Source organism: Vanessa tameamea, chromosome 9 (assembly GCF_037043105.1).
Source record: "Vanessa tameamea isolate UH-Manoa-2023 chromosome 9, ilVanTame1 primary haplotype, whole genome shotgun sequence".
In the NCBI taxonomy this organism is placed as follows: domain Eukaryota; kingdom Metazoa; phylum Arthropoda; class Insecta; order Lepidoptera; family Nymphalidae; genus Vanessa; species Vanessa tameamea.
The window spans coordinates 11,594,137-11,621,494 of NC_087317.1; the positions used below are offsets into that span (position 1 = coordinate 11,594,137).

Sequence of the window (27,358 nt, forward strand, 5' to 3'; positions counted from 1 at the left end):
CATGTTTTTTTTCTTGTCTTTGACTTTGAAAAACCGATAAAGTATAAATGAATATGTCAATTTAGTTTTTTCTATTTAAAAAATAATAATTCTATTTCATATTATTTAATAAAGTATAATTTGCATAAGACAAATATTTTATCACATACATTTTAGATTACTATTTTACGGTTATTTAATTAGTTAAATGGCAGCACTCGTTGCTATAGCGACGTTTGTTTGGATTTTGGTAATTGACCCACGAGTGCTGGACTTGTTTACGATGTAAAGATTTTCTATAGATAAATAAAACACGATACATTTACAAATTAGAGTAACATGAAGGAAATCGAATTAACAAAGTTTTTAGTTTCTTTCAATGGACACATAGAGTATGTAATATTTCCTGCAGGCGTATTTGACGAGCAACTGTATATTCAGTATGAAGTAGTGTGGGGCATAGATTGGGACCCTAAATCTGGCTTGTGTACAGGAACAAGTCAAATGGCACGACCGGGCAGCGATCCAGAGAAAGTAATATTTAATATGCCCGTTGAAATGGTATTAGGCAGTACAAACATATTTGGGTGTAAGGACTACATTATATAATTGTAAATTTCAATTCAATCGAACCTGTAATTTCAAGATCTCGTAAAGTCTATTTCGTTCTTATATTTATGTGTATATATATATACATATTATTCAGGATATTTTTTTGTTAAGAATATTTAAGTTAAATTAGTAAGTAAGGCTAGGCCTTATAATTATCTAATAATAAATATAATATCAGTATTAGTAGTTTAATAACTTAATAATGATTTAGAAAAAATGGAAACCCGCTTTTTATGATATAGATTAGTATGGTATATTTTTAGGGCCGCAGTTAGTAGTAACAGTCAGAGCAAAAAACTTCTTCAGTGGAGATACGCTTCGTGGCTACGCCCTGTTTCTCCTGCCGCCTGTGGCTGGTACACATGAAATGACGGCACCTTTAGTTATACCAAGGTCGGCTACGATGCTGGGGGAGTGGCTCGCCTGGCTAACGGGCAGGCAACCTGAGCTAGTGGATCCTAGGATGCTTGCTACAGGAAAAGAAAATTATTGTAAGTTTATAATAATGGTAAAAAGTAGATATTTACTATGTCTCAACAGTTGATTAAATCTTATTTTTTAATAGGATTTAGGCTGTATATCGCTCATCCTATTGCAATCACAATTAAATTTTATTTATTACTAACTGAAACTGCGGCTCTACCCTGTCAAACTTTACATATAGCGCACAAACGGTCCCCCCATTTTATCTTCTCGAGGGGTGAATAAAAGTCCTTCCCTGGGACTCAAACTATCACCATACCAAACTTCATCTAAATCGGTTCAGGGGTTTAAGCGTGAAGATTTAAAAGAGTAACTTTCGCATTTATAATATTAGTAAAGACAAATATGTATATAGTAGTTTTAGTATATTTTTATATGAATATTAAAAAAAATATATAATTGGTATTTAATAAACATGTAGGTATTTCTGATGATCTGTCTCGACCTCTGGCACGAACGCCACGTTGCATGACAATAAGAAGTTTTAAGGAAGCCTCAATTGACGTTCATGTCATTGAATAATGATGTCTCTTATCCCTGTTGTTAGTGTTATACACACATACGCGTTATTTGTGTGTAATTACATTGTAGCGTTTTGTTGTTTCATCGGTTTACGATTGGTTATAATATATCCTGCCCAAATTAGTCACAAGAACATGATTATGCGATACTCTTTAAAGATGTAAGCAGTCAGTTAATACCTTACCATAAATAATTAAACTAAGAAATAATTAAACTAAACTAGGGGGGCTAGTAGCACCGCATCGCCCCTGATAGCTATGCCACTGACTGCATCCAAAGTTGCGTCATACTTAATTAAGGCTAGGACTATCTACATTAAAAAAAAAAAACATTTTATTTATTACGTACGTATTTGGTACAGAAATATTTAAGCGAACGACTTTTAGTGATAGATTTTATGACCGCAAATAAATACGTTAAGCTCAACCGCCAGTCTGTTAAGTTAGAGCTATGATGTATCCAGTCAAAGTATACTTCATTTTGAATTGATCAGGCCAGCAGAAATTGCTCACATCCCTGCACCAACTAGAAAAGAACAGCTGATCTTCAAGATGTTAAATGAATGATAACTAAGAAAATCCTAAATCAAGTCAATTAAAAAAAAAAACTTAATTAAAATCGCTTCATTCATTCAACAGTAACGATGCCATAGACAAACACATACACGCGTTAATGGCATAACTACTTTACAGCAAACGAATAATTCATTGCTGTTATGTATCCACGATATGATTTCGTGATTATGACGTATGATTTATTTTATTCATTTATAAATTATTGAATCGTTAATATCAGTAGACGTTTCTATGACGATAGAATCAGTTATATTTGTTATCCGGTGTGTTTTCCGTTACGCATATTTTTTTTGTGGTATAAACTGACGGAATGGATTATTTAATTCATATTTTAATCATCCTGGTAGGCCAGTACTCTGTAAATAGATTACTAATTGAACGAGGAAAACAGGTCTAGAATTTTGATATGCCTATTTAATTTTTTATTTCATCTCATGCTTTACGGTTAAGGAAAATCGTAACCCATATTTCTTTGAAAAAGGTAAAATGCCAATCCAGATTTAAGTTGGATTTGCTGCATTCTTGCCATCATTCGACGATGATATGATGATATTTTTAAGTTATATTCGTATATAGTCAAGACCTTAATGTAAATAATTATTTTTTAAATAAATGATTAGTATGTCAGTAGAATTAAGCTTAGTAAAGATTTTTTTTTCCGAAGTAAACAAACACTTTGTCCCCGAAGGGATGAATTGACTGTGCGGATTCTTAATCTTGTTGTTATGTTATTTTATCTTTCCTTCTCGATTTTTTATAATATAATATTAAAAAAAAAAAAGAAAAAGACGAAAACACCGAACTGATAACCTCTGTCATATTTTTTAGTGGTTTCGGAAAAGTTGGTACTGATTTTAACAAAATGCAGTATATTTATGTATTTCGGTATATATATTATTGATGTTAATCAATGATGAACTATACGGTATACCCTAAGTATTGCTAACATACTAAAACAGTTTGAAGGAAATTTCGAGTTCCAAATTTATAGTTCGGATATGTCTTCTTTGTAATGTGTCGTATGACATAATACATTTAAAATAACGTAAATATTACAATCGAGGAATGATAATGTAAGTTAGATATCTCTTTAGCTCTATTTCCTTCTAGGGTATGTTGCGGACCAGAATATAAGAATTGTTCGTGCCCGTTATGGACTATAAATTACAATGCCCCTAAAGTTTCTATAGTATCGGTTACGTTAAGATCACTGTCGTCAGCTAACAAAAAAATATAATGACAAATGCTTTAAAGCAGTATCAGCAGACGCCTTGTGCATTTTTAGGTTACTCTTATACAATAAAAATATGTATATATCTTTGCATTAAATTTGAGCGGCTAATAAAGTAATTTTGAATTTTATATATTAGTAGTAGCTTTTTTAAGTGATTCATTTTTATCGATCCAATCGTGGGTCAGCCACCCCAGTAGCGCGCCCCTTCGGCTCTGACGTCTGGGGTTACCCGCCGCCGCCCTTGAGGGCTGGCTCTACTTTTGTACACCGAAAATCTGTTTCTCCTTGGTCCCTTCTGATTCAGATGCATATTGTAGATGTATTTAATACAATATTATGCCCGCAGTCTCCCACGCGTAGATTTTAGTTTATTAAAGAGTCGATATTTATCTATCGGCTACTTTTTATAAGTGTTTTTATTGCTTTATTCCGATTCCGGCTGGATAAAATATGAATATGTACTAGTGTGTAAGAATCAGTGGCCCAGTAGTTTTTGCGGGATGCTCGAAAAAATATACAAGTCACTGTTTTGTAAGCTAGTTTATAAAAACTAGCTTACAAACAATAATAATGTTGTTACTACTAATTTAAGGATTTGTTTCCGCTTATTTATTTTATTTGTCTTTTTTACCATATGGCTTCGATTTAATTAAAACGTTTAGGTTTTACCAATCAAAACGTAAAGTTATGCATTTGCATTTTTTTTAAATAAAATACACCAAAATGATTGTGACTGGGAGATACGCGTGTTACATATTTTATATTTAAAGTAATTTCGTCTAATATTCTCTGATTTTATCTTTATTTCATAATTGTATACAAAACAATGTTATTAGTTTAGTACACAGTACGTGTACGTAGTAATGCATATTATGTGTGATGTGTTGAGTCTAAATTTAAGCTGATCAACCAGCTTTTATAAGCAACAGTTAATACTTGATTTTTGATTGTCTTTGGATTAATATATGTATCGGAAATTTGGGAAAGCAAATACAACGATAAATGTAGGTGCTGAATCCAAAACTTTTTGTCCCCAGGAATTTTACTTTTTAACATATTTAAATACATCCTAGAAAGTTTCGTAGAAATTTGTTTCCTGTTTTATGCATATCTTCTGAAAATTCAGACGTGTGTGTGAAAACGATTCAGGAAGGAAATGTTCAATTCAAGTGTAAGACTTATTGCAAAGTGTATACAGGATAACATGTTTCGTTCTCTGATATTATCTGCATCTTCTTTTTTTTTATTTAATTTAACAACATCCACGGGCTCACAGTTGCCCGTGCCTTTTTTACATTTTCCTTTAATACATTTTGACGTATTATATTCTATATTATTACTGAACATGCTTCGCTGCACCTTGTCTATGAAGTATTATAAATAAGTTCGTGCCTTTAAACTTTTCTCTATTTAACATAAAAGCATAAAGTAAATCAGCTGATCATAGAATCTTTCGTTTCAAACGGATTTTATAAGGAATTGTAGCAATTCTAATTAACATTCTAGTCTAATCCTATATATTTATTTTATCTGGAAAAGGCCTGGGTCATTGGTGAGATAAAAATAGCAGATGATTATAATTCATGACATAGAATAAAATGTACGTCATAACTATCAGGTTGACTTACTTGGACATTTATTTGAAATAGTGTTCACACTCTGGTCGAAAAGATCGTTTGAGGAAAAAACTTATGAATTTGCATGAATCGGACTTTGTTTTATTACTCTTAAACCTAAATTTTATTATTGATAACATTAAAGTGTGTCAGTAGCTAACAAAAAATTGGTTGAAAACCACGGAAGAAAAACGTACGTAGCTATTTTGTCTTTATATATTTAATATGTTGTCCAAAAATTATGTTAGTATCATGGCATTGTTATAGTTTTTAAAGAATAAAGACCTTAACAGTACTGACATGAGTTTTTGCAACCCACAGTTCTTTTACTATGAACAAACAAAATAGGAAAACCCGTTTCACGTGATCTCATGTAGTGATTGCAATGACGCGTCACGAGAAGACACATGTGACACCGACGTCAGTGACGATGTCGCTTAGAAACTGATGGAAAGGGGGCAAACAGTGACCACCAAGGAGATTCTAGATTACTACCTTGTAATAGTGATATATATGAAAGACCATTGCAGGGACAGAGTAGCCTAAAACACATGGAAGACAATTGTTACAGAACAATAAAGAACACACAAATGAAAATTTGTAATCCGGAAATTTTTATTGTGATGCTGGATGGAAAAAAAATATACAGGCTTGTTTAAATAATACAAAATGCAAGGACAATGCGCTCGTAGAGATTAGATAGATTAAACATAAAAAAAAAACCTTGAATAAGTCTCTCATTTCATTATTGTATTTTTATGTGTAATTATATAAATTATTCTATTGGGTAATTATTGTTTTAATAATTTCATTAAATCACTAATTAAGCTGATTTTCCGAATCTGTTGATTGGTTAACAGTTAAATCAAGTTTTTAAAGTTATTTTTGAATCAACATTGGTAGAAGAGCTTTATGAAGGATCGACTGGGTACTTACTTATATACAAATCGTACTAATTTCGTCCTATTTGGTAAACGTTAATACTATGTATGATTTTGTGTGGGTTTGAAGGGCGAGTTAGCCAGAGTTATTTTAGGTACAAGGGACTTGATATCGTAGATCCCAGTTTGCGTCACATTTATTGCATTTGGTGTACATGGGTTATGGCTTGTGTTATTGTATAATAATATAAATATAATATATTGTACCGCCACATACATATGTGTGACAATAAATTCCATTTATTTATTCAGGAATCGAGAAAGTACGTGAGAACTGTCAATTTAATAGATAGATTTACATTTATAAATAAATGATTACTTTTCGAAATAATATAAAATATTGTTAAATGTAGTAATTTCAATCACTAATAATATTATAAATGTGAACGTTACTCTGTATGTTACCTCTCCACGCTTAATCGCTGAACCGATTTTGATGAAATTTGGTATGTTGAATAGTTTGTGCCGCGAGGAAAGAAATAAACTCCTTTTTTTAATTTAAACTATGGAGGCAAACTAAGGTTTGGATGCTATAATTTTTTATAAGTTTTACTCTGGTGCATCCGCGAGTTCATGTAGTATTTAATATTTGTTGCAGTGCTAAGAACCGAGTCGTATGGACACGTCAGGTTAAAAATGACGATGGTGTCGAAAGATATGCGGAAACTCGGCTACGATAACATGGCGCATTTCTTGTAAATGTAGATAATAAAGTCTAATTAAAACCAATATCAAACAGTTGTTATATACTTGAGTGAATAAAGTATTTATTATACAAATTTTTTTCATTTTTATTTCATTATAAATGTAAATATCACACTTGTGGAAGAACTGATAGTCGAGACCGCAAATCGGCAAGCGTAGTGTAGAACGCCCTGTGGTATGGTGGAGCGATGATGTACGGAAAGTGGCTGGTAGAACGTGGATGAGAAGGGCTGAAGATCGGACTCAGTGGCGCCTTATGGGAGACCTACGTCCAGCAGTGGAATAATACAGGCTGATCATGATGATGATGAAATGTTATCGGTTTGAATGCTTTGTTGCTTAAGTGTTGCTATCTTGACGGCTGCTGTTCTGGAAGTCCCCAGAAGATATAACTTGTACGTCGCTGACAAATCTCAACATACAAATATGTATGAGTGATATATGCAACTTTAATGTTCTACAAAAAAATACACATGTAGTCCCAGAAACACTAAAATATATCACATAATATCAATTCTTATTAAAAAATATAGGTATTGATTTTCCAGTTCAACAGTGCTATACCCTGAAGAACCACATCAGCAACAGAGTCAGCAATGCTCGGATCATCCGGCGAGAAACAAGCCTGCCTCATAAGGTAAGATTGAAAGAAGGACCGCATCCCATCCTAATCTGCTGACTTGTAGTTCCACACTACGCGGCAGCCCACAAAATGAGGTCGTGCGTACCGCGCAACCGGCACTATACTCCGGACGAGACAGTGGTCCGACGAGCCTAGAGAGGGAAGTCAGTAGAAGGTCCAACAGGGAAGGTGTATGATCCTCCATGTCCAGTATTTGCGTTGGCGAGGTGACCAGTTGTGTCAAATCATATGTTAAAGCGAAGTCGAGAACAGATCTGTAGTGCGTGATCCAAGCTATTCGGCATGGTGGGCATTAAAATCGCCAAGAATTACGATCTCTGCGGTTGGGATCTGCTGCAGTACGGAATCTGTAATCATTTGGACGTGCTCAACCAGTCGGTCGGTTTCGGTATTACCGCTATGGGACCTATAAAAGCACGCCTAGATTCGCGGATAGTCGTGACAGTCTACACGCAGCCAGATAATCGATAGGTCCTGCCCTTCAAAGCTTTGTATCCTGGGTAGAAAGAAAAGTGATCTCGACAGGAGAGGATATCTGGGTCTCGGTAAGAAAGAGCAAGGCCGGCTTCGCCGTCTCAAGGTGAAAGTGAACGGCGTTCAAGTTGGAGTTGAGTCCCCTTATGGTGCAGAAGTCCACAGCGAGGTTGTTAGGTTGATTTACTCGTATGCCTGCTCCGCTTGCCCCAAACAGTTGCGAGCGCAAAATTGCTCCCCCCCAGAATTCGGAGGGCAGGCTGGGCATCCCTGCTCAGGTGGTGTACGTCCTGAGCATGGATGCCCAGAGAGTGATTCTCCACCGCAAACGCTGTTGGTACCCTTATGGGGTAATATAACCGAATTCAACACAACTGCCATGTTTTGGTACTCTCACATACCAGATGAAACGCGGTAGTATAGCTACCACTTTACGTCCCGATTTTAAGTGAGAGAGTGGTACTTCCCCGGGCGTGCCGGCCCATTCGGCTGCAACCCGAAGGTATGCAGCGTGGCGCTACCACTATAAAAATGAAATGTTTTTAAGAATCGTACCTATATTAATAACACTTTTTTATAAAAAAAAACATAGCGCTTCCTCGACATTGAAATTAATTCTAAGTCAAAAATAATTAATATTTTTCTATGTCAGCCCCTATAGTATGAGCCGAGGTTGAAATAATTTATGTTAGAGATAAAGGTTTTGTTTGTACCAGATTAACGGCTCATTAAACATATGAAGTCTTAAAAAGTTAAAATATTTTGTTTTTGTCACGAAATATAAATGAAAAAAGTAGTAAAATGTAATCGTGTACATTCAGAGAAAGCGTATTAAAATTATAGAGCTAGTCTGACAGTAGGTAGAGCAGAAGGCTACGTAGTTTCATAAACCGAAAGGAGAGCAAAACGGCATAACTGGAGATCAGGCACGGGTCGTATGCAAGAAACCATATGCAACCTCTTACATCCTTATACATCTTTCTGAGGCACGTTAACAGTAAAAAGTTTTCAATTTTGGTCTTTTATTAATAAAATCAAATAAAAATACTCTTTATTGTACACCATACACACATAAATCATATTCACGAAAAATATCAGAGGAGGCCTCAGCGTTAGAACGGAGATCTCTTCCAGGCAACCTTAAGGTACGGGTATACATAGCGTTTCTATATTAATAAGTAGCTGAACCTGCGGCTTTACTAGCGCCAAATTTATAAAACACAAATTTCCAATCGCCGTTTTAGTGTTAGTTCAGGCGTGAAGTTTCGTAAAATCCGTAAACATAAAAAATCTTTGCGGATGTCTACACCCTATAAACAACCTACCTGCCTAATTTCAACTTTGTAGGTGTTATATTTTCTGAGATTTCGTGATTAATCAGTGAGTGGTATTTCGCTTTTATACATATACATAGATTAGATTTATACCTATTTCGTGCAGATCTACCATAGACCCGATCAAAAACAATCCACAATTTTAGAAAAAATATTATTGTTAAAAAATAATTACTAAAATAGTTATATGTTATATGAAAAGTAAAGGATAAACCGTATTTATTTAGTTTAATTTGTATTACAAATATTGATGGGAATGTCAAATATTTTTTATAAGTTGGAAGCGGGATTCGAATTTAGGGATTCATTATGTGCAGTTAAGTATACACAGGCAACCAGGTCCAAAATAACCAAAATTAATAGTAATTGTTGACAGTTACATAAAATTAACTATAAAATACTTCTTGAAATGTTAATATTACAGTTATGCAAAAGAAAACTTAAGTATTAGAAAAGGTAATAAAAACACACTTTGTATTGTAAATACCTTTTTGTCTATTTAATATGTAAATATAATAAAATATGTTTATTTACTTCCAAATGATAAAAGATTAGACTAAGATAGATGAGAAAATTTCAGACATTGACATTGTTAATGGGCAATGAAATACAAAATGAAGGTGTAATTTTGATTATTTGTGTTAGGATCTAATTATAAATGTTTTTTATTTTTATTTGGTGGAGCTCGATATTTCGACATTATCTACGAAGGTCTTGTTCTCGAGACTGACGTTTGCGGGTAGATTTTGACGGCAAACATGGTAAATATCCCGTTTTAAATACTGTTAGTAATAAAAATAACCATGTTAATTTAAAATCTTATATAAAAAAGTAGTTATGGTCTCTGTCTAAATCTCATTGATTTTTAGTAGTATCTATTTGACGCATATTATAATAACTCATAAGACCGCTATGTATGAGTGGGGTATACGCCGGAGGTCGATCCTGACAATAAGTATATCTTCACAAATATTACCTTTCTTTTAATCATTGTCGTTGTCAAAATAATAATTTGTTATAATCCAAAAGAGTACAGTGTTGCCATATGATTTAAATTTAGATATTAGTAAAGTACTAAAAATATAACCAAGAATATATCTGAGTTTATAAACTCACATGATTGTATATATTTATCAAAATAATGTAAAACATAATAATATGCACGTATATAATATTATTACAGTTTTCCAATTAAATAAAAAATCAATTAAATGTCACTTAAAACTTAATTAATATGCCTCGATCACAAATTGCCTTACAGTAACCTGAACCACTTAGATATTTGATATAAAATATAGATAAGCATTCGTTACAATACATTTTGAGTAAACTTACAAAACAAACTGGTATTGATAGTGTGAACAAATGCCGATTCAATAATCCAAGTTCAGATATTAAACCGATTAATATTATTAAATGGAAAATGCACAGTATGCAAGCATAGACATGACGGCATGAGAGAGCGGCATGCTGTTTGCCGTCACGGAATTTGAGTCTTACCTTCAAAGCGCGCCAATATACTAGCACACCAAACATATTTTAATAAAGTAACAAAATATCTAAAACCTTTTTTTAACCTAGGTAATTTATAACTTTAAGCAACCTAGTTTATCCTAGATCGAGTTCATTGGATAGCTGATATATTTTGATGCAATATCGTTTTTTTTTAATTTATATATATAGTCAAAGGTGACATATGATTTAGTCACTGAACGCTGATCAATTATCGTATCTAGTTCCCTATATGCCTGCTGTTCTTAATGAATAGATAAAGTATTTGGAGACATTGAACCAAATGTTATTTTAACTGTCTGTAAATTAACACAGTATTCGAGGTGATTCTGATAATATATTTCGTTGCATTTATTTCAAGAAAAAGATTAACTACTGAGTTTCGTGGCGGTTTTCTCAATAGTATCTAATATTTCACGTCGGCTCATCGCCTAAGAATAGTCTTAGGCGATGAGCCGGCTATACAAGGCGCAAATTCGGCCTCACATGGAGTACTGCTCTCATCTCTGGGCGGGTGCTCCCCAGTACTAGCTCCTTCCATTTGACCGTATCCAACGTAGAGCAGCTCGAATTATCGACGATCAAGCCCTTTCTTTTCTGCTTGATCCTTTGGCTTTGCGTAGAGATGTTGGATCACTCTGCATCTTCTACCGAATTTTCTACGGGGAATGTTCCGAGGAATTGTTTGGATTAATCCTGGCAGCTGAATTTCACCTTCGGACACCTCGTCAAAATTCTAAGTTTCACCCGCACTGCCTAGATGTCCGAAAATCCACAACGGCGCGGCGTTTTTTCCGAACCGATACGACTTGGGAACCTTCCTTTTGGGAAGAAAAGAGCGTACTCCTTTCTTAAAGGCCGGCAACGCATCTGCAAGCCCCCCGGTGTTGCAGATGTCCATGGGCGGTGGTAGTCACTTTCCATCAGGTGAGCCTCCGGCTCGATTGCCAACTATCACATTAAAAAAAAAGTTCATTGCGAACCGGTGGTTCATTGTACATAATTATTTCTATAAAATTTTAAGTTTAATAAAAAAATAAATTCAAATAGAAAAAAAATATAATAATCTTTGTTATTTTATTAGCAGCATAAGTGCAGTTCAATTAAAACTGATATTTTTACGTCAAATTTCTTTAAAATAATATGCATTTTTTTATTTTATAGGTACCTAAATTATATTCGTAATACGTAATAATGTGTATAAGTCACCCACACACAGTCATCGATTTGAATTAATTGCAAGTCATTTTACTGTCATAAAATTTTGTTCAATTAACACATTTAATCAGAAGTTTGGGTAGTAATAGGTGAAAAAATTATGATATTATTAAACTATAAACGAAAAATTAAGATAGTTAATATAATATTTTTTTATAACTTAGAACGTGCCAAATAGTCACGTGATGGTAAGTGAACACCGTCCATTGACACTGGCGCTGTAAGAAATATTAACCATTCCTTACATCGCCAATGCGCCACCAACATTGGGAGCTATCATGTTATGTCCCTAGTGCATATAATTACACTGGCTCAGTCACCCTTTAAACAGTAACACAAAAATACTCTAATAAGTACTGCTGTTTCGCGGTGGAATATGCGACGAGTGGGGGTACTACCCATTAGGGCTAACATAAAGCCTAACACCAAATAAATTATGAGAAAACAGATAAATTACCTATGAAAACACTTAATAAAATAGTGTGGTTTGCGTTTTACCTACCGCGACGTATGTGACACGCCCACGAAACCCGCATAGGGAAAATATATGTAATTCCCATTTACTTACGTACGTACGTACGTGATGAAATATTTCATATTTAAGATGAGAGAATTTTATTACGATAATTTCTTTAAGCAAAAAATGGCATTTTGAACATCGACGAAACTGTTATCAGAAGTTTGGAAGTAAAATTGAAGTAGATATAAGTAGTTAAGTGTAATAGTGTTGTATTATAAATAAAAATAAATTAATCGTAAACCCCAGGTCATGCTCTTCCATCATGACAACGCCCCGATTCACACCTCCATTTTCGCCACGGCCAAACTGGTCGAATTAGGCTACGAACTGCTGCCCCATCCACCCTTTTGGTTTGATAGATGAAAATATCAATTGTAACTTTTTGTAATTTATAGTGATTCGAAGAATGGCTGGGATATGGGTTGTCATAATAAAAAAAAAAAGCTGAGTATTGAAAAAAAGAATTATAGGTATAAATAGTTGATCGAAATAAAGTAGGTCGTCTAATTTGTCTCTACCTGATTTTTTATGTGATTGCAGTCGTCAATAATATATAAATAATAAGTATTAGACAAATATCGAGAGAATGCTTCGAAAAAAAATTGTGTCCAATAGTTGTACACACTAAGTACAGGCGTACTAGTAAAGTAGCCATAGACAAACATAAAATAATTGGTCTTTTGTTTTAATTCCTTAATAACGCGACATCAGGCTTTTTTGACGCAACCTTATGAGTTTTACTGATTTTACGTTTTATGTTTGATTGTTAAGCTGTGTTTGTATTTTAATTAATAAAACTTTTAATAATTATTATTATTTGTGTGTTGATTTTGAAACTAAATGATTCATAGAAATAATTTCCAACTACTGTAAAATTTCTGTCAGAAATCTCTTGTAGGAAATAAATTCTGGATAAGTGATTTTCTTTTTTTGCTACTATGGTACATAATTTATTTCAATTAGTGCAAACGTAGAACGTAGATTGCAATGCAGACTAAAGAGCTATTTTGCTGCGCGAGAATTAAAAAAAATTTACATGTACATATTGGTAATGTTGTATGTCATATATAAATAAATAAAACTTAAATATGTCAAAAACATTCAATAAGTTTCGAAACGTACTTCCTTTGAAAGGAGAAAAAGCAAGCCTTTAATCGGACTCGACATTTAGAAAAGTAATAGTTATGTTATTAATGAGATCATTATCTAAGGTGAAGTTTAAAGTTGTCGAATAAATTCGCTACATCACCGTTACAATATTGCGATTTATAATTTTACCACAAACATGTTCTTATTTCAAAATCAATAATGCGTCATAGTAACAGATACTAGAATTTTCAACCATCTCAAATAAATATCAAAATATGTAAAAAAATTGATAAAATCTCACTAATTTCTACAACGAGTAATAGTCACTTTAGTGAACGAGCTTACAGACCATTAGCCGCTTATCATTATCAATATACCTGTATCCTGCGCAAGCGCATCACTTTATATCGGCAATCTTTTAATACGATATAAACAGTCGCTATCCGACCAACGTCCGTGGTACACGTTCCGTAGCGAAACAATGACATAAATTGTATCAATAACGATTATAATTAACTAAAAATATTGTGTTAGTGACTATATTGAGTGCTGAACAACTAACTAAGGTATGTACATTTGTAGTTTGGCAATTATTTTATATATTGAATAAATCGTTTTTCTTAATAACGCTTATTTAAGTATTATAAATTTATAGTAGAAATTAATTTGTCATTATTAAATCAAATATACATCAGCTTCTATTTCTAATTATTATTCTATGTATGTATTTATTTATTTGTATTTTATATACATATACTTAAATACTCTACCTCCTTAGTAAACTTAACTTTACATTTAAAAAAAAAACCGACTAGGAAGTATACAGGAACAAAAGATTTAAGTAAATATTTTAAATATGATCAAAGCGGTATTTTAAATAATTTTATATTTCAGTAAAATAATTTTCGATCATAAAATTCTTAATTTTATTTTAATGGTTTATGCCATTAAAGTTTTCGTAGTAATTGAAGGCGCGATTGAGTTGGTACGCTCTCTGTAAATGTTACTTATAAGAATTTCAAGAAATATCGAATCGTCACTATACGTATTTATAAAATACAGCTAAAACTCATGGTTAGTTTAAATTCAGTTGTAACCAAACTAGCATCATTAATTTTTGATTTACAATCATTAATTTAATATTATATATTTTATTATATATGTTTTTGTACATGTAACATCTACAAACATAAATTAAAAAAGTAATTATGTGGGTGATTCTGACTAACGGCCGTTTTCAATAACTCATCTATCCCTAATTTCAGTAACTAAAGATAGACAAATCTGTTCTTTTGCCCGTATTTTCTTTTCAATAACCTATCACGGTCAGCATTTCCTATCGAAACTAGCCATAGGATAGCTTACTAGAGATAGGAACGCTCATACCGATCGTGCTTACTAGTATTTCAAAAACATCTTTAAGTTACTCTCGGATAGACGAATCTATCTCTAGTAATGTCATTCGTTTATCATAACAGTGATGACAATAATGTACAATTATTTCGAATATTAGATTATGATGCAGGCAGTGGTACCGATATCATACGGTCACAGAAAGTTATACACTTTTCGCCTTGTCGCCTCTTGCGAATTTTAAGACTAAATTAAATCATTCCGAATTTGCATATCGATTTAGACTGAATAAAAGTGCTAAATGAATTTAAAAATTTAATACAGCCATATTTGAGTGTAACAAATGTAAAAAAAATTGTCATACTAATTTCGTTACATTTATGTAGGTAACTTATATAAGAATTCAATAATATTTTAACTTTTTTCAGTCATGGTATATTCCCGAAAAGCAAAGATCAAACTGTCGAACGTTTTGTTTCAGTATTCACTTTCTTAAAAAGCAAAGAAAATCAAACAAAACAAACCTATTTATATATTGATATTTTGTTTGTATTTACAATAATTTATCTATATTTTATCATATATATATTTTTATTATAGTAAAACGAAACATCTGAAGAAGTTTAGATAGGTGAGAGGGGAAAAAATAATCTGTCATTGGTTAAAGATAGATAATACTTATCCTTGATTGTGAAAACCCAATTAAAGATAGATGAGTTCTTACTGATAATCGGAGATAGCGATCTATCCGTAAACTTAGATAGGATATTGAAGACGGCCGTAAATGACAATACGTCTAAAGATATGATTGTGATAATAAATATTTTTATATGAGACACAAATAATGCTTCGAACAGAATGGGTGGCTTTACAATGTAGAATGCAAAAACAAAAATCAGTGAACTAAATTTAATGCGATTCTCCTATAATACCTTCACATTACTTTCATAAAACGGACAGACGAAATTTGAAAATAAGTCTTTAAGGACATCGATTTATTATAACACATATTTTTATTTTGTAATTAAATAACATAATTTTAAGTACTAGTGTTTTAAGATCCGTTCAGATCTATCGATGTCGAATAGTAATATTTCTTGTATTTCTAGTAGAAACAAAGTTATTTGTCGATTTTGATATTTAATATAAAACTATTTATTTTTATATTTTAAATATCACTTGTACTAAAATGGAGCTTCAAATGTACCCAATTTGAGAAAGAATTTAAAATAATATAGACTAATAATCTGTTCTATTGACATCTCGTAAAAATGAGCGTCACGTCAATACACGCAATTTAGCGTGAAGTAGCGTGCCATCAGGAGTGAATAGATTTATACGCCTGAAAGTCGTATATATCCTATAGAAAAACTTCGATTTGAACAACATGAGAAGCTCCTGGTAAACTTTACATATATTAATGAAAAAAACAGATGTTCATTTATTTTTTAATTAAATTAAAAATTATTGATTTCGTAGCGGAAAGTAAAACATTTTGTCATATATTTTATAAATGTAATGATTTGATGTTACAGAAATGATAAATGTTACTCTTTAAATATTTAATTCTACAGAATTAAATATTTAAAGAAGTAACATTTAAAGAGATTCAAAGGCTCATCATTTTATCTGTAGATTAAGAAAGAAAATGTTGAGCCTTTGAATCGGTATACTTATTAATAATTCAATCCGTTACGTGTGTCTTAGTTTTGTTTATTTTTAACATGGCACGATAAAAAATTTGCCTAAGGATACATTATCGACATTTGAGTTTTTATCTTTAAATCGATTGGGTTATTTTTTTGTTACATAAAGGCATAATAATTAAACAATATACTAAAATAAAAATGTATTATTCGTATAGCTTTTCATTATGCAAGAACATAATATGAAACACAGAATTTTAATGTAACAACCGAATAAGGAAAAGTATAAAAACATTAAAACGTGTATGCAATATTTTAAAATGACCTCATATGATAAAGCTAATTTTATGTTATTAAATAATTATAAGATTTCAGATACAAGATCAGATTTAAAAAAATGTTACATTTTATTTTATTCTTATTTCTAATATGACAAAAACGCGGGCTACAATGGATGAACTGTATTCATGTAGACATATTTATTTATTCGTAGGTACAACCCACTCGTCATATATTCTATGGTCAAACAGCAATACTTTTTATTATTGTTTTCTGGTTTGAGTTTCAGTTGAAGGGTTAGTTATGAAGGTTAATGGCGATTTGGGGATATAGAAAGAGTTGTAATTTGGTACGGTGCCAATTATTACTTACCATAAGGAGGCACGTCCCGCCAAACTATGCTATAAAAAAGATGTTCCAAGCCTAATTCCGCCACGGTACCTTTTACCAATGGTGACGGCGCAGGATATTATGATGCAGATGAGCTTTCTAATTTCACTCTCAAAATCCGGTGGATTTGCCATCTGACACTATAGGTTTAGAGTTTAGGCACAAATCCGATAGCTCAATGATATTTATTTATTTACACGGAAATGTAAACACTGCTAATGGCTACCTACTTAAAACCTTTTGAATATGATGAAAACTAGGCATCAAATAAATCAGGCAGTTCGATCCTCTTCTTAGTATATATCATGCAATATTTAAAGGACGAATTTTGACTAAACTGGTTCTGTTTAAACGCTGATTATTAAACTTAAGAACTGATGTGTTTTTATATCATAATATGACGAGGACAGTCGGAGATATAAGAATAAAACCACTATCCAAGACGAAGCCGCGGACATAGCGTAAAAGATATACATATTAATAAAAAGATGTTTGATTAAATAATTATGTACAATTAAATTCAGTTTGGTACTAGTTATTATTATATATTACTACACATTTTTCTCACCAGTATAACGATCAGTTGAATTTTTATTTTGTCTTGTTAATGTTTATAATAGTAATGAGTGTTTAATATATTTTAATACTCATAAATATAGTTGCTCAGTTATATAACACGAGTCATGCTATCCATTTCATTCTTTTTAATGTTTCTAATGTTAAAATAAAACATATTTCCATAAGATATTTATTTTATTTCGCCTTGACACTATAATAGATTGGTAAAAACTGCACGTTTTTCAGTCTTGCAGCTGTGATTTATATGGCTAATTTGTTCGAAGTCAGAGTTGCTGATAGTAAAAACTACGGAACTTTGTGTTCTAGATAAAATAAAAACTTTATATAATACGGTTTTGGTACGAAATAAAATTACATTAAATATATCTTTAATAAATCGCTGTTCTAATCATAAATTATTATTTATAATTGAATTCATTATTTTTATTGATACAACAATTATCATATTTTCGGTCTTTGCGCATATGAATAAAAAAAAAATACTTGGACGTCACACTACATTATTTTATAAGAATGGCATAGACGATTAGAAAAATAGTTTCTCAATCATCGAAAAGTGATGTAGAACATGCCTAGTTTTTTTTTTTTTTTAGTTGATAAATATCTATTTTAATATTTTAGTTTAAGTCCTTTGACTAAGACACAGACTAATAATGGCGGTGCAAATTATATCATTCACTGAAATTAAATGAATATAATTGTACATCAATTATATTTTTCTTTTACCGCTTTCGTGTTGCTAATGTTCTATATAGAGGATATAAGTGTATTGATACTTATGACGGTAAATTATGATATTCTAAATATAACATGAAATAATATGACTATGTATTATGTAAAAATATATAAGATATACTGTGCATGATAGAAAGTTGGATCGATAAAGACGAAATCGAGTCGCATTGCTAAAACGGTCCGGCCAATTACGTACGTAATTATATAAATCCTTGTTAATACTTAGTATTTACTTTTATATAGTGTACCAAAACTCTAGATTATGTATATTTTTTAGCAAAGAAAAATGCTAATAAATAAAGCATAAATATTTTGTATATTTGATCGAGAGAGGAGTTTAAAGTTACAGTTTAATGTATTATTACAATTTTATTCAAGTATTATTACAATTTGATTAACTCATCAACTAGAATACTTTTTGATGAATATTCGTATAATCGTTCAATAAATATGCTAAGTTTAAATTTTAGTTATGAATTATATATTATTGCCAAACGTCATTATAATATTTAATACACGACGACTTAGTTTTCCTTATTCAAAAATTAGCAAAAAAATCGCGAATAAAACTTAATTCATAAAAGTAAGCTCGTTAATATTACTATCAATATATTTGTACATTTTTAAATAATTATTTATTCTTATAATTTTTAAATCTCCCCAATATACAAATACACATAACAATACACAAAACAATAATAAAAAAAAAACAAAACTGTCAGTACTATCATTGATCCTTACTGTATTTATATATTATATATCAGTAAGGATTACTGGTTGTGTAAAAGTATATCTATCTTAACATGCATTGCATCAACATCTTGACACGTATTACATTAAAAAAAAAAGATAATACGCTGTCGCCTTTCACAGAGATATACTTTTTGGCGCGAAGTTTGGGAGATATTGACTTGGCTTGTGAGTTGTGACACAATTTATGAAGATATTGTGTAAATATAATGTGATATATTAATACGTAAAGATACTTTTTTTAAAGTATTTCTTATGAAATACAACACAACAATATGTGCCGAAGATATATAAGAAAAAACTGACGAATTTTGAGCATAAATACTCAACAAAATCAAAGCTTTTGCGGTATATACATATATGTGCAAAACATATTGGTCCAGCCACAAATAATTCTAGTATAATTTAACCTGTAGCTGGTGGAGCACTTATTATCAAATCTTCTTATCTAACGTTATCTCAATGATTGTTCAATCGACCCACATCGTCGTTTCGAAAGTCACGATTTGTCATACAATATGTTTAATTCTGTTTATAGATTTTTTTATTGGAAACAAATGTTATGTAAAGTACATATGTAAATATTCAATCACTGCAAAACATTAAAATGGATGAATGTTTCAAAAATTGATTTTTATAGTAAACACATTTTTATGTATTTGTTATTAATTTTATACATTTTTTAAGTGAAGAAATTAATTATTTTTAAAGAAATAATAAACCTTGCGTTTACTCGTGAAAAGTCGAGGCCAATCCTTGCCTTGCTCTTCACCAACATACTTCTATGAACTACACGTCATTGTAACATACAGTTCATATTGTAGATTTAAATCTCGAGACTTTAAATGATAATGCTTATTTAGATCGGTTGCTCGATTAGGTTCTCTTAAATTTCAATTAAATAATTACTTGTGTACACACATCCTTTAATAATATTTGTATCAGGTCAGTGAACCCATCAAATAGGCTTTTTATGTCTTATGAGTATATAACAATGTGTTTTAATTTTATAAGATAAAACCACGGGAATCTTAACCGATTATTACCGGTTCAAATCCGGGCAAGCTTCTGAACTTTTACATGGTTGTGATCTCGTATTCATCGGTAAAGCAAAAATCGAGATGAAAATCTGCCACCTGTATATCCAATCCGTAATGGAGCAGTGAGCTGGAATAACCTTTTAATCTTCTCTTCGAAAGGAGAGAAGGAGGCGGAATCATTCTTACTATTCATTCATTATTAAAAATATTATCTTAACCTAGGAGCATAAATGATAACGGTGTTATTACCATATTCATTATTTTATAGTCATTTTTTTATACCGGATTATATAGAACGTAATTAGGAAAAAAATCCATCATATCGAGGTTATCATTGTTATATACGACCAATTGTAATCAAGTAAAAGATTTAGACATATGTCACGACAGCCGCCCTCAGTTCAATCGAAAAATGAAGAATTTTATCTGGGCTCGTTTATAATTTTATGTTATATCTTATTGGTTATATTAATTATTATTAATAAAATGTATTATCTGTAATCATTGATTATGTTAAATTTATATTTTTAATACATATTCTGCAATATGATAGTGCATGGTGACCCTACCTATAGTGTAGTAAAACATTTGTCAAGATCATTTTGAAATGTAATTGTTAAAAATAATAAAAATTATATTGTTTCATAAAGTTAGTCGAAAACATAATGTGTCGATATAAAATACACGAAACCAGCATTTTATTACAACAATTCCCAATATCTCGACAATTGTTGTGCTAAAAACATAACACATACATTCGTAGGAGTAATTAGAAACTATGTATGTACATCCATTAGAAGGTATGTCTAAATGATTATAGTACTCGATCTTGATTCTTAGAACTGTTCGTATTCTCTTCTTACACATGGTGAATGTATGTAATGGTATGGGTTATATTCGTGTAGGTATTGAAGTATTCTATATATTATCATTCATATACATACGTTATACATGGTGTTACAAAAATGACTGAGATCGAGAAATAATAATTATATTATATTTAATGATCATGCAAATGTAATCTAATTACTCGAAAAGAGTTAATTAGTCTCTTGGTAGAGTCTACATTTCCAACAACTCCCTCTGTCTGTCGCAAATTCCGAAAAAACCGAATTTGATGAGATTTGGTATGAAGCAATCTTGAACTCCAAGGAAGGACATAGGCTTTTTTGGCTAACACATGACAACCAACCCCCAAAACGATGAGCGAAGCTGCGGGCGACCACTGGTAGATTACATATATTTTTAAATAATGATTCAAAACTGTTAGGAAGAGTCACTTTTAGTAGTTTCTTTTTGATAGATAAACAACACAGTTTATCTATCACATAAACATATAATTCTGTTAAATAAAAAAAAAAATCGTAGATAAAAATATATAAGTAGGCGGTAAAAACTATTTACTTGTTTGAGATCTGTACATCATTATTTTATTTATATGTAATGTTGTTAAATAATAATTACGCCGATCTAAAGAAAAAATAAAAAAATAATGGTTCAGCGACCTACTGTAGGCTTTAAATACTATACTGGCAGGTTAAAAATAAAATTATGATTTTATCAAACGACTATATTAGAGCTGATGACTTTTTTCTGTACGTGTAAGACTTTGATTATTTTTGTCTAGATAAGACTGTACAAACTGAGAACGCCTCGAAATAGGTAATGGCCATCTAGCAACTAAGTTCTTGCAACTAAGTACAGCCAAACTAATAAAGTACCGCAGACCAAGATAATAAACGTGGTACGATTGTTTTAGTTCTTTTGTAGTGCGACACTATCAAGATATATGAACAATTTAAGGTGTAAGATTTGCTTATCATTAATAGGGTTTTAGCTTCGATTAATGCAATCTTTTAGAAAGGATTTAGTAAGCGTCAATAGCGCCCTGGTTTACGGGCCGACTAGCGATGTTAAAAATCGCAGGATCGATCCTGACCCCTTGGGCTATTATCCTCCCCACGCTTAAAACAAGTGTTAAATTTAAATTTATATGGAATTACGATAGGAATATTACTAATTCCTTAATTAATTTAGGGAATTGCTACTATTCTTTTTTTAGATCGTTTTGATCCAGTTGGTTAAGGTCTTTCGCATTTTTATATTATACTGTTATAAATTTGTAAAAAAAATGAGTTAGATCCATTATTAATTTGTTCGCGTGTGCAATTGCTTCATTGATTTAAATCATACTAATACTAGAATTCCATAATGGAAATATCAGGCTTTGTGTTATCTCAGAATGCGTTCTTTGGAAATTAAGAAACCTAAGGAGTCAATCTTATAAAAACTTTGCTCGATTCTTTCCTAACCATATTTTTCATACATATTTATAAGTTTATATTCTAAATTTTTCGAGAAACCAGTTCCAAATAAAAATGAAGTACAACATTAATTTAGTTAAAAATCAGAAACGTTACTACGTACTAAATTAATAAAATATTTAATGGGCTGTGCAAGTAAAATAAATCTATAATTTATTATCGCTATTTGATAGTGACATAAATATGTTATTTAGAATAATGATTTTTATATATTACAGAGAGTTCAATTTATTGAATATGCAATATCTAAAATTATAGAAATATTTACGTCACACTCCCTGTATTTGATAAATGTTTTATATTTAGAGGTAAATGGAAGTGAATCACCAGTGATCACCAATCTGAGTTAAAACTAGTAGAGTAGTTCTAAAAAAAATAACATGCTTGTATTTAGTCATGCGATTAAGTTTAGCGGAAGTACATTATAACACTTTAGTTAGTAATGTTTATAACTAAAGTCCTATTGCTAAAATTTGATTTAAAAAAACACATCAGCTTTAATTCCTATTGAATTTAAATTAATACTCATTTAAAAATAAATTAAATTTCCTTAAGTATTAGTAATTAAAATTAAAAATATTATTTGTAAATAAATAAAATAATTTAGTTATACACAATAAATGAACATAATTATTTACCTATTTATTTTTTTATCGTTAGGAATAAGTTTATTCTAATATCAGGTCGACTTATAGCTAATAATAAACGCTAATAATTAGCATATTAAACAAAAAACTCAATACGGACTTCAATCTTATGCTTGTATTATATTAATTTAAAACCGGTACTGTTTTTTGCATAAAGCCTTTTTTATGATTATTTATAGCCTTAAATATAAAAACTTTGTTCTCTATTATATATTTTTAAGTCACCTGTCAGCGTTAATATTACTGGCCGTTATTTATTAGACAATAGTAACAATTACATAAACATAAGACCTTCCATCGTTACGTGCAAGTGACAACGCGATCGTTTGCCTTGTTACGTTTTTGTACAATTAAAAAAATACTCAGATCATACTTAATCAAATAATAAGGACGCCATAAAAATGTACATAATGAATTAGTTTATTTATGAAATTAATGTGAAGTAAAACTATTTTTATTGAAAAATTGTGACTTCGGTAATATTAAAATTATTTGTGAAAATACTTAGATATACTTATTTTTTTCTATTATAATATTATAATGTATAATATTATAATGCATTTAGTATTGAGTTAAGATTCGATGTGACAATCGAAGTTTAATAACCATACCGACCATACAAATCTTATATAATGTTGTCTTAGATAGGTATTAAATTTCAATGTACTTATCGTATAAACTGTTAAGCAAAATTATCGAAATTTAATTATATTATGTACATGGCAAAAATTTCGTATAATACTTATTTATTCATTGTAATACCATTTATAACCTATCCATATAGTAAATAATGATAACGTTATTAGAAATGGACTGATTCATCAATGTCACGGACGAGTACTGAAAACTTATCTTGTCTACTACTGTCGACTTTAACAGAACATAACGTCGATTTATATCGTTGATCAACGAGTAAACTCGTATTTTTTTCTGCATTATAACGGCCCCCTTAAAATATATTAAGATTGAGAAATATATGTCATCCTTCAATCGGAATCCGCCCAGAATCATTTGTGATTGCGTAATAATCTTTCGTACACTCAAAGGTTTTTTTAATATTATAAGATGTTCATTTCTATCACGTAATTAACTGAACCAATTCAATTATCTTATTGTAAAAATAAAAGTGTTATGACATTGTTAGTTACGGGAGGCCGTGACGTAGATTACTATTCGTTCAAGTAACTGCACGGCGCAAGCGCACGGAAAACTGTCACGGTGTCAGACCGTGATTCATTTCGTTTTGGAGGTTAACGTATCATTTCAGAGACGCATGATAATATATTCCTATACCTCTGTCATTTTATCATAGTTTAACTGTCCATAATTACATTAACTCAAATATCTTAATGTTTCTATTTGTTGGATGAATTAAAAACTTCTAACTATTTCCGAATCTACTGGACAAAAGAGAGTTGTAATTCACACATAAAGTAACTCACATAGAGTACATACATATCTATATATAACCGAATTAAAAATGTGCGTTTTAAGCCTGGGAGGCAATTTAATTAATGATTTTAATGTAAACGGTTTTAGTAATTAAAATATCGACCATCTGTTTCTCTGTTAATTGTTGGGAAACGGAACCCTCTTTACGCGAGTCCGAATCGCACTTGACCTATTATATACATACATATATCACATACATTATAACTATGGCAAGTTTTGGACAATTAGTGAGGTGTCTTATAAATATTTTTTGGAGGGGAGAGAGATATATTTAAGATAAGAAGATAAGTCTAATATATAATAATATTTACAGAAAAATAACAGAATTACAGCATAAATCATGAATGTTAAACATTTTCTACATTTCGTTTACAAAACAAATCACCGATTATAATATAACAGTTGATTCTATTGGTTCATTTGATTAGGAAAAATATTGCAGTTAAATTATCATTGTAAGGAAAATTATTATTATTCGCTGTTGTTCTGTTTCTGGAGGTCAATAACTACCAACCAAAGTACAAACACCCACCACCAATGTCAATTTATACACAACGAATATTTGGTTTGATATTTATAATATATTTTATTTACTTAAGAATTATTTACATCAATAGCTTAAGTATAAACTATATATAAAATTAATAACAGCATCTCTTAATTTTACTTAGTTAGGTGGACTGGTAAATAAGCCATTGGGTAATAGACATTTGTAGAGCAAGAAATATTAATCGATTGTCATGTCACCAATGCACCATCGTCCACCACCACAACCTAAGATATAAATGTCGCTTGTGCCTGTAGTTACACTGGCTCACTCACTGTTCAAACAGGAACACAGCAATTTTAAGTATTTCTATTTGGTGGTAGACTTTAGGTAGGAGTTAAGTCCTTCCCCAAGCTACTGTACCTAAGATTAGCCACCCCATTTCCATACGGTGGTGTCGTTAGTGCTGACTGAGGGAATATTTTTTAAGCGCAATTCATCAAGTACGTTAGCGACGATGTAAAAATTATGGGCATTTTACGCACTGCGCAGACCCAGTGCCGGACTAAGCCCTTCAGAGATCCGGGGCGGCAGAGTTGAACGAAGCCCCAGCTTTTAAAATAGAAGTGGTTTACAAGCTTTTTATTCAGTTTGTGTGTATAAATTCGTGTTTATGTTAATTTGAAAAAAGTCTTATCCGTTCGCGAAAATATCAAAATAGCTGGAAGACCCAGCTTCAAGTAAACAGGAACGTCAAATAATTAACAATATTTAATATAGTTTACAATATTTATTTTCCCAGTTTTTGCTACAATCATCCATTATCTTTCGTTTTTGAACCCAGATTAACGATTCCCATGTCCAATTTAAAAATATTCTTTTTTTTACTTTTTACACACTAATAAACTATTAATTAATATCAACGTTGTACAAGAGGGAATTATTTGCACTTCACTCATTCAGGGATTCCTGGGGAAGTACCCGATACAAAGAAGAGGATTCCACCAGCGTATAGGACGCGTTCAGAAGTTAAAAGAACATTAGCACCGCGTAAAAAGTCTAGAAGGCTGTGGAGTGTAGTGTTTTGATCTTGATGAAATTAAGGTACTAAGCACATTTTTAAAGTCTTGTTTAGGATGACGCGGATGCATTTGGACCCCCCCCAAGATAAGAGCCCCGGGGCGAGCCGTCCCTTTCTACTCCCTGTTAGTCCGCCACTGCGCAGACCGCAGATAAAATAAATAGGATCAAATATTGCGAACGATGAATTATTAGTATAAAAGTAATAGTAAATACTGTATTCGTATAAAAGAAAACCAACAGAGTTTCCCGTAAATAATTTGTAGAACGAAAATTCCATTTCGAGGATCGTTCAAACTTTCAACAACACGATAAACGTACAAGAGCTTACTTGAAAGTATATTTTTTAATATCGATTGAATTATCAATGGTTCACTTGATGATAAGTGGTCACTTACAATATATCTAATAGTTATTGGAATTACCAAACATTTACAATGTGATACCGCCCTAATAACATAAGTGATAACTATAATACAGCTATTTGTCAATGGATTTTATGATGAATGTCATCTCAAAATACTTATTTAACAAGAAGAAATAATTAATTAATCTGTAATTTCGGTAAATTAAATCTATGCTCTATTAAATGTCTATGCTGGCCTTAAATTAAATTTAGTAATTTTTTTATAAATAATTAAAAATTGCTCAATTTCCTAGTATAGTATTTCTATGCCAAATTTTATTAGAGTCTATATCGTATAGTATATGTTTTTGTCTCACACAAAAAAAGTTATGACCATTCAAATTTATAATATTAATAACTTTGATTATAGCTTACATTGGTGGCAACAAGAGAATGTGCCTTTAATATATAACATAGCCTATTCTAATGGCAGGAGAAGTCAAATTGAACAAACAACTTTGACCTGGAATTGACGTGCTATTTATTAGCTTATTTTGTTATTCATCGAATAGCTTCGTTTTAGCCAAACAAATAATAATAGATGGGGCTAGTCTTATAATAAGGCATTTAAGCTAATTAACTGTATATAAAGTAAAATTATCCAGAAAAATAAACGTGAGCGGTCAAGTTTTTTTATATCGAAGCAACAGGAAACTGCTCACCAAACAATGTCAATAAATGTATCAAATTAAATGAAATTGAAATTCAAATCAATCTAAATAAAAGGCAATGT

The 27,358-nt window shown here is 31.1% G+C and overlaps 2 protein-coding genes across 2 annotated transcripts in view; both read left to right on the top strand.

The window, feature by feature from the left end:
* The first annotated feature begins 262 nt into the window (after positions 1-262).
* Positions 263-6,741, top strand: LOC113396996 (B9 domain-containing protein 1). Its single transcript, XM_026635124.2, has 3 exons — positions 263-568; positions 855-1,082; positions 6,561-6,741. The coding sequence occupies exons 1-3, from the start codon at positions 319-321 to the stop codon at positions 6,659-6,661; spliced, it is 579 nt and encodes a 192-aa protein (XP_026490909.1). The 5' UTR covers positions 263-318; the 3' UTR covers positions 6,662-6,741.
* A 7,114-nt stretch (positions 6,742-13,855) lies between these two features.
* The window catches only part of LOC113396924 (uncharacterized), a 31,816-nt gene continuing 18,313 nt past the window's right edge, over positions 13,856-27,358 (top strand). Inside the window, exon 1 of the mRNA XM_064215836.1 lies at positions 13,856-14,023. The gene's annotated coding sequence lies outside the window, so the exon portion shown is untranslated. The remainder of the gene's footprint in view (positions 14,024-27,358) is intronic.